Raw genomic sequence first — 8185 nt, forward strand, 5'->3', positions numbered from 1 at the left:
AGATTATGTATTTCTGCAGTAGGAAAGCATATATATATATTTTTTTTTTCTTGGCCAGGCTCAGGCTGCCAAATGAAGACATTTGAAAGCTAAGCGTGGCAAGTATGTGTGTGTGTGTGTGTGTGTGTGTGTGTGTGTGTGTGTGTGTGTGTGTGTTTGATGTGATATTTTAATGGAGTAAAGTCTGATTGCATAGAGGAAAGTTTGACCTAGTGAATCTGAACTTTCTCTTCTCTAGACTTGGCAAAGTGTATAACTGGAGGCAGCACAGAAAACTCATCACAGTAGACACTGGTGCACCCCACCCTGCAAGGGGGGCCCCTCCTGAGTTAGCCAGTGGTGCCCACCAAATCCCACATGCCCCTAGACCAGGGAGCTCAGGAAGTGCAGAAACAGTGAATCCTCTGATAGAGAGAATTTGCAGGTGGAAAAGCAGAACTACTGATAAATGGATATTGAACTTCAAGATGGATGGAATTATTTTTAATTGCCATTGTTAAACTTACAAATCCTCGCTTGGACAAATCACATGCTAAACAATAATAATAATGACTTACAAATTTTCTTTACATTTAGTGGGCCTTCTGTACTATCATTCTGTATGTTTTGACCTATATTAATCCATTTAGTGCTCCCAACAAACCCATGATCTAGGAACTATTGTCTATTTGCAGATGAACTGAGGCAGATAAATTTGAGTAGTCAGCTTTTAAAAAAAAAAAAAAAAGATTTATTCATAAAGAACTGAGATGCGGAGGATTGAGAGGATTCACCAGGGAGAGTGGGGAGCAGAACAGGCACATCGACGAGGTACACTGCTGAGGGGAGCAGCGGGCGGGTCAGGAGAGGTCTGCCACGCCATGTGGTCACCTCCGGGGCAGGCAGGAATCGAACTCATGCGGAAGCGGCTTAAGCTTCTTAGTGCAGTGCTTTAACCCGCTGAGCCACCAGGGAGGGCCCGAGTAGTCAGCTCCTAATTACATAAAAAGTAAGTCGTAGAGACAACTCAAAGCCAGTCCTTGAGATTCTAGGGAACTAAGAGAACTTTAAGAGGAATTCCCAATTCCTCTTGTGCCCTTGCTAACCTAACAATGTTCACTATTGGTCTCAAGGTGAGATCACTGCTTTTTTTTTTTCAAATGTCTTGATTTGGCTGTCCAGATGACAGCAACTATCAGTAACACTATTCTAGTATTTTCCGTCAGTGTAGGATTTCTGAGCCTCTGGATTTCCCTGTCCTGTGATAATTCATTGGCATGGAGACCTATTCATGTATCAAGGAAAAGGGCAAAAAAACAGAACTGAAGAAACAGGCCACAGACTGAGGTCCACATCTCATCTCTCCAACTTTATCTAAGGTACAAATTCGACCAAGAAAAAAAAAAATACCCTTTCCTACTACAGAAATCTATAATCTCTTCATTCCCAATTTAAGAGGAGTTCTTTGTGATATTTGAAAAACTGTGGAGACCTGGAAATACAACCGAAGTCTAGATATAAACAAATCTCTTGTATTTTAGCTGTTTTGTATTTTCCTGATGAAAATGCTCAAATGCTATTGACTATTTTATCAAGTGTTGGAGAGAGGTGGAGAGGGTACTTTTATCAGATTTTCTGAAAGCACCTTTTTAGACTTAGTTGACTGTAGTCTCTCAGTGAGTTAAAGTAGAAAGCAGCACACCACTATCTCCTTGGCCCAAAGCATTTTAGGTTTACATGCAACATCTAGAACAAGGGATCTGCACATCCTCTCCTGACAGGTCAAACCACTGTGGAGTATTTGGTCCTACATCCCGCATGTCAAGGGACATATAGAACAGCTGAAATGCATTTGTTGGTGAATTAGAAAATTATCCAGTCCGAATATTTAATGGTTAGAAAGCTGGGGAAAGGGGCGTCAAGGAAGCCCGAAGAGATATCTTTAGTATTTGAAATATGGACACATAGGAGAATGTTTGCCAAGTTAGTAGAACCAGAATCAGTGAATGAACATTCTTGGAACCATACATCTTGTTGTAAGGTAGGCAAATCTCTCAGAAGCAAGATAGTCTGAGTTACACAGTGTTGTGTTTTCACAAACATGTGTGTGGCTGTGTAACCAGAAGCTGCACAGCCACTTGTGGACACAGCAAGGACATAGGCACTAAGAGGTGAGGCCACACGACTGTGACACTCACGTCCAACTCAGATTCTGTTTCTCTCATTCTATGAATGAACTCAAGACAATCACCTCATTTTCTATGTGCAACCAAGTGTTTAAATCATCTGCCATGTCCTGGATAGCTCATGCTGCCAACACTAGCATTCACCAGATTGATAAAAAAAAAAAAAGGAAGAGCAACAAAATAATGTTATCTCCAAAAAATCTGTATGTGTTGTATGTGTCTAATGATCAGTGTTATGTGCTCACCCCTCTTTCAGTGCTGTCTCCTGCTCAGGATAGCCACGTGAGTGTGGATCTTCCCCCAGTGTCAGAGCAGATCATGCAGACTCTGAGTGAACTTGCCAGATCTTTCCAGGAGATGGCCGACCGTTGCTTGCTGGTCCTACATCTGGAAGTCAGGTAAGGACCCAGTCTGAGATTTTCTGGTGTAAGTGCACTGTGCTTCGTAAATCACTGGCTTATTTCTGGGGAGAACCACTGGAACTTTTAGTTCTCATTAGTGATGGTGCCTCTTTTTACCTGAAAAATGATTTCTAGTGTTCATCACTATGGTTTTCCATCACCTGCTGTATTGTGAATATGATGACCCAGAGTTGCATGGCCAACCCCATCAGACTGACTGGATTTGAATGTCTACACCACCTGTCTAGCTGGTCTGAAATCAGTCAATTGACTTTTCTAGCCCTTAGTTTTCTCATTTGAAACATGAAACTAATTCCTAACTAACAGATTTTAGAAAGGAAATAATTAACTATCAGTGCAATGCCTGCCACATACAAAGTGTTCAAACTGTGGTAGTTTTGTGATCGTGGTGTTTTAACTCTTGGTGATATTTTCAGTCAAGTACTAACCAAGAAGAGCCATGTGATCCTTCCTTTCAAGAATTTAAAAGCCAGTTGAAGAGATTAAGTCAAAAACTAATTCAAGGAAACAGTTTCCAAGATGGCATATTCTTGGACTGTGCCTTCCCCTGTAGTGTAGAAAATTCAGATTAGCTCTAGTAGCCTCTGTTGTCACACCAATGGAAATAGCAGGAGGAAAAGACTCTAGCTTCTAGGCCTTCAGTGGCTCATTCTTTCATATTTACTGAGCATCGTCTTTGGGCCTGTGTTGTAAGAATTGGGATAAAGCTATGAGAAGGCCTCAGACCCCTGCACTCATGGAACTATATCCTAATGGAAGAGCAGCTGTGGAGCAGACAAAAAAGATTATTTCCACTAAGAGCAACTCAGAAAATAAAAACACTTAATGAAATCAAGCAGTGCTGTCTAATAGGAATAGAAGGGAAGCTGCAAATGCAGATGATGTAAATCATTTCAGTTCTCTCATAGTCTCTGTTGAAAAACTAGAAGGAAATACATACATTATAATAACACATTTGTCTAACTCAATAGATCCCAAATATTATCTCAACATGCACTGAACAAGAAATGATGAATGATAAATGTTGGATTTTTTAAAATAGTATACTAAGCCTTGAAATCTACTGCCTACTTAGCACCCCAGAATGTCGACTGGTCATTTCAAGCAGTCAGTAGCCGCATGTCACTGATGTTTTCCCTGTGGGTAGTGCAGAGAGTGAGGAAAGAAGCCTCAAATACAGGGGGCCATACCCACGAAGGCCTGAGACTACATCTGCTTTGGCAGTCCTAAGAAACAGAGGCAGCCAGTGTGGCTGCAGATCAGTGAGGAGGGAGGAGGGTGAGCTGAGAGGGATGGGGGGAGGGATGGAGGCTGATCATGACGCTGACACAGGAGAAGGGTCACAGACTGAGTAAAGATTTTGTTCTAAGTGTGCTGAGAAGCCAGAGGAGGGGTTTTAGAGAGATAGTCATTCATTTCTTTATTTATTCATTCATTCACAAAGGACTATACAGGGAGAAACAGGGAGGGATGCAGAATGAACAGCTGGGATTAGTATGAGCACCAGAGTGACAGGTCCAGCCGGGAGGTATGTTGGCTGTAAGGCCCAGTCTGCAGGGAGTGCTTGCTGATGCAGGGGAGTGCTTGGGTTGGGCACAGGGGCTGGTGGCAGTGAGAGAAAGAAAGGACCCAAGGAAAACCACTGGCTTGGGCCAGAGCAGCGATATCAGAGCTGGCACCGTTAACCAAGGTGAGAAAGATTGGGGGAGCAGAACGCTTGTTAAGAGTTGGCCATCAGTTCCATGTTGGGGATGTTGCGTGTGAGATGTTCATGGGGCGTCTGGAAAGCAACATCAAATAGGCAGGCCTTGAAACCTGGGAATCAGAAAGCAGAGTATACTTTTGCTGCTTCTGCACTACCGAAGGATTTTATTGAATGAGAATATTCTTTTCAATGGTACTGTTAACTAGATCTTACTTTTTTGTAAAGATTTTATTTTTTATTTATGCATATAGAACTGGGGGGTTGGGAGGTGGTGAGAGGATTCACCAGAGGTAGAGTGGGGAACAGAACAGGTAGATGTACTGAAACACACTGCTGAGAGGAGCATCCGGCAGGTCAGGACAGGTCTGCCATGTCACGTGGGTCACCTCCCTGGCCGGGGATTGAACTCGTGCTGCAGTGGCTTTGATAGCTTCATAGTGCTGTGCTTTAACCCACTGTGCCATGAGGGAGGGCCCAGGTCTCACTTTTCAAAATAGAAACAGGATTTTGTTTCCTACGCGTGCACCTCTTGTGAGCTCACAGCTCTCTCAGGTGCACCCAGGTGTAGTCTAAACGACAGCGGATGACTGATGTCACGCCTTTGTGGGCCGCTCGCTGTCCTCATTCTGCACCACCTTGTCCAGGCAGTGGCTGCCACATTGCTTGGGGTACCACCACAGAGTCAGAAGAGGCAAATTGCCGACTTGGAATCTGTGCACTCAGCGTTATTTCTGATCTTCTCACATTCAGCTGCCCAGAAATCACGGCTCTTCCTCTGTTTCCTGATTGGTTTCATGATAATTTTTAGATTTGTTTCCTATTTATTTACAAGTCAGCAGTGATAGAAATTAGGTGTTTTCTATGAATAGACAATTGGCAATAGACAGGAAAAAAAAAATGAAAAACAACCCACTCAGTTACATCCTGAAGCCTGTACCTGGGCTGCACAGAAAAACAAGGGAACATCAAATTAATTACTACTGCCGCTCCTGGAGCTCATGCTATTGATTGTGTGGGTGCACGATGTGTTCTACATCCAGAATTACCTGCGAGGAGTGCAGCTAATTCCAGGTAGAATGTGTTCCACACGTTGGAGGAGGGTCTCGGCGATCCTTAACCCTGTTCTGCCCATTTGAACTTCATCCATCTTGACAACGCTACTCTTAAAGCTGAACATGAACGCATTTCAGTCATTATTTCTTGCCTTTCTATTTGTACTGCAACACCCATAGCCACACCTCCTTAAACATGAGCTTCCAAACACAGGAAGTTTGCTGGAAGAGAGTAGCAGGAACTTCAGGTTGTTAGATGGGAAGCTGTGAGGGGGAAGGGCGCCCCTGGAGCCGGCAGGGCGGCTAGGTACCTTCCCCTCACACCTTCCTCACACCTTCCCCTAAGCGCCTTGTCTGATTCATATCCTTTAATATCCTTTGTAATAAATGAGTGGCCCAGTAAGTAAAAAAAAGAGATGGAGAAACAAAAAATGACTGAATTATCTTCCCTTGTCTTTTCCTGAGAACGCTAAGCGTGTTTGTTTTTTCTAAATTAAATTTCCTCACTTCATATAACATGGTTTCAGCGTGCGTGTGGGTTGCTTCCTTATGAGCCTGCTCCGTGGTGTATTTAGTGCTTGTAAAGTATGGTTTGTGCAGGCCTCAGAGCCCGCCTCGCGCTGCTCAGTGTACATGGACAGTCATACTGTGGTCTCTGTTCCGTTAGCAGGGGTTCCGTTAGCAGGGTACGGTTGATGGAACAAGATGAATAAGGCAAGTCATCATATTGCAGTGTAATAAGGTTCGAATAGTGGAGACCCTTCAGGGGGAGGGGGGTGGCGGTTGGAGATCTTGCTGAAGGATTCTGGCCAGCCTTGCTCATTTTTATGCCTCCGAACCTGCAAGAGTCCTGCTGCCTACCAGCTGCTCAGTTAGATGATTCTTGAGTCCTGGCTGGTTAGAGTCAGATTCCAATCTAATAAGGCCTGCTTTTCACCCAGCAAAATCTCTTACTCTTTAAAGAACATGAACTGATTTGGAGATTTTTTTTTCTTTTTTCTCAGTAGGCCACTGCATGCCCCCAGGGGCTAGAGACTGCCCCCACCATGGTCATCCTTGGCATCATTACCAGCTAATGTTTGTTTTGTTCCCAAACTGCAATAAAAGAGAATTCCAGCATGCAGTGGAGAAGTGGCTGCTTAGGCACCATCTCTGGGCCTGTGACCCAGAAAGCCCCGTGATAAGAGAGCACAGGTAGAGCAGACAAAGACACTAATGACAAATAGCGAGAAGTCAAAGGCAACTTCAAGTGCCGGAAAATTTCTTATTCCCCAAGATATTTTTGTATTCCTAACTCATTGTTTTCTTTGTTGTTAAAGTTCAAACCCAAAAGACTTCTCAAATCCAGCAGGTTCCATGCTGAAAGTCTCAATCCAGAGTGACATTTTACCTGTGGCACCGTAAATCATGTTTAAATGCCAAGCAGCCCCTTTCTGTAGATGGAAGCACGAGGCAAATGACGCCCCCTAGAGTTGAAAGACAGAATGAGACCATTACAAATCGGTTGTTTTTTCCTTTCTTTCTATTTGAACTTTGGGAGAAGAAAATTAAGTTGCCATTTGAGTGTAAGATGCCCAGAACATCACCTTTCTCAGCTGATTCCTCTTGCCACCAGGAAGGCAGCTGCCTGTCACTGTTGGTCTCCTGAGTGTGCACTTTCTGAAAATCAGCTCACCTGCTGTGTGACCAGCAGTGTTTGCAGCAAACCTTCATGCCAAAGCTGTGTTAAGGCTAGCAACAACATGCCAGAATTCAGAAGGAACAACAAAAAGCCAAAAACTTTATCTGAATGTAATATATGCCCATGATTATTTGTTTAATTTCTTTTTTCATTTCCTAATCATGTTGGGAGAGGACGATCATACCTTACAACAATGTGCCGCCTACCCTCTGCCACTCACTTCTAAGTCTTGTGAGTTCTTAGGTCCAGTTCATAATCATTCTAACTAGTCTCTGCTTCCAGTTGCTACCATCCAACCATCCATCCACTTGTTCTGCTCTACCGGAATGAGGCCGCTAAAGCTCCTATCTATCTTTTTGCATCTGAAAATTATCCTACAAGTTCTCTGTGGCTTCTCAAAGTCCTTAGATGGCCTCCAAAGCCCCTTCCCAGTTCTTCTCCTAACTGATTTTCTGTCTCTAGCTTGTGATCAGTGTGCAGCTAAAAGGAACCAATCATCATTACGCTGAACTTTCCTCCATGTCTGTAATTTACTGTGACAATATCTTAGCGTTGATGGCTTGGTGATTTTTTAACTAAGACATGCATAGTGTAAATTTTAACCATAGCAGCAATCAATTTCCGTGGTCATGGAACCCTCTAGAGCTGGTCGACCATTATATGGGAGTGGCCACATTCCAAAGGAATGAGCATTTACTGGTATGTTGATCAGAACTTCGCTAATTAGTACGTGGACATCAGAATGAGTATTAATTGATAAAAGTAATCATTAACTGATTAACAGCCATTAAGATAATCACCCATCATGAAATTGAGTGGCAGTCAAGGTACGGGGTTAGGGAGCTGCTCAGCAATAAAAAGGAAAGAACAATACGTGGACAAATCTCAGGTGCTTTAGGCAGAGTGAAAAAGACAAACCAGAGAGCTATGTGATTCCACTTAGATGGCATTCTAGAAGAAACATCTACAGAGACAAAACTGATCCGTGGTGGGGAGTCTTGTGTATGAGTGGCAGTTCATGGCAAAGGGTGCAAGGAACTTCTGGGAGTGGTGGTCCACTTCTGTCTCTGATTGTGGCGGTGACTAGACAGAGGGTACATTTGTCAAAATTCATAGAACCACCCAGTGAAAGAGGGAATTTTGCTGTTTGTAAGTAACTT

The 8185-nt window shown here is 43.4% G+C and overlaps 1 protein-coding gene across 1 annotated transcript in view; it reads left to right on the top strand.

The window, feature by feature from the left end:
• Positions 1-8185, top strand: part of EXOC4 (exocyst complex component 4) — a 648177-nt gene that overhangs the window by 585381 nt on the left and 54611 nt on the right. The window contains exon 15 of the mRNA XM_004677057.2: positions 2422-2563. Within this exon, the coding sequence (XP_004677114.1) occupies positions 2422-2563 (142 nt within the window). The remainder of the gene's footprint in view (positions 1-2421; positions 2564-8185) is intronic.

Source organism: Condylura cristata, unplaced genomic scaffold (assembly GCF_000260355.1).
Source record: "Condylura cristata isolate star-nosed mole 26May11 unplaced genomic scaffold, ConCri1.0 scaffold00005, whole genome shotgun sequence".
Taxonomy (NCBI): domain Eukaryota; kingdom Metazoa; phylum Chordata; class Mammalia; order Eulipotyphla; family Talpidae; genus Condylura; species Condylura cristata.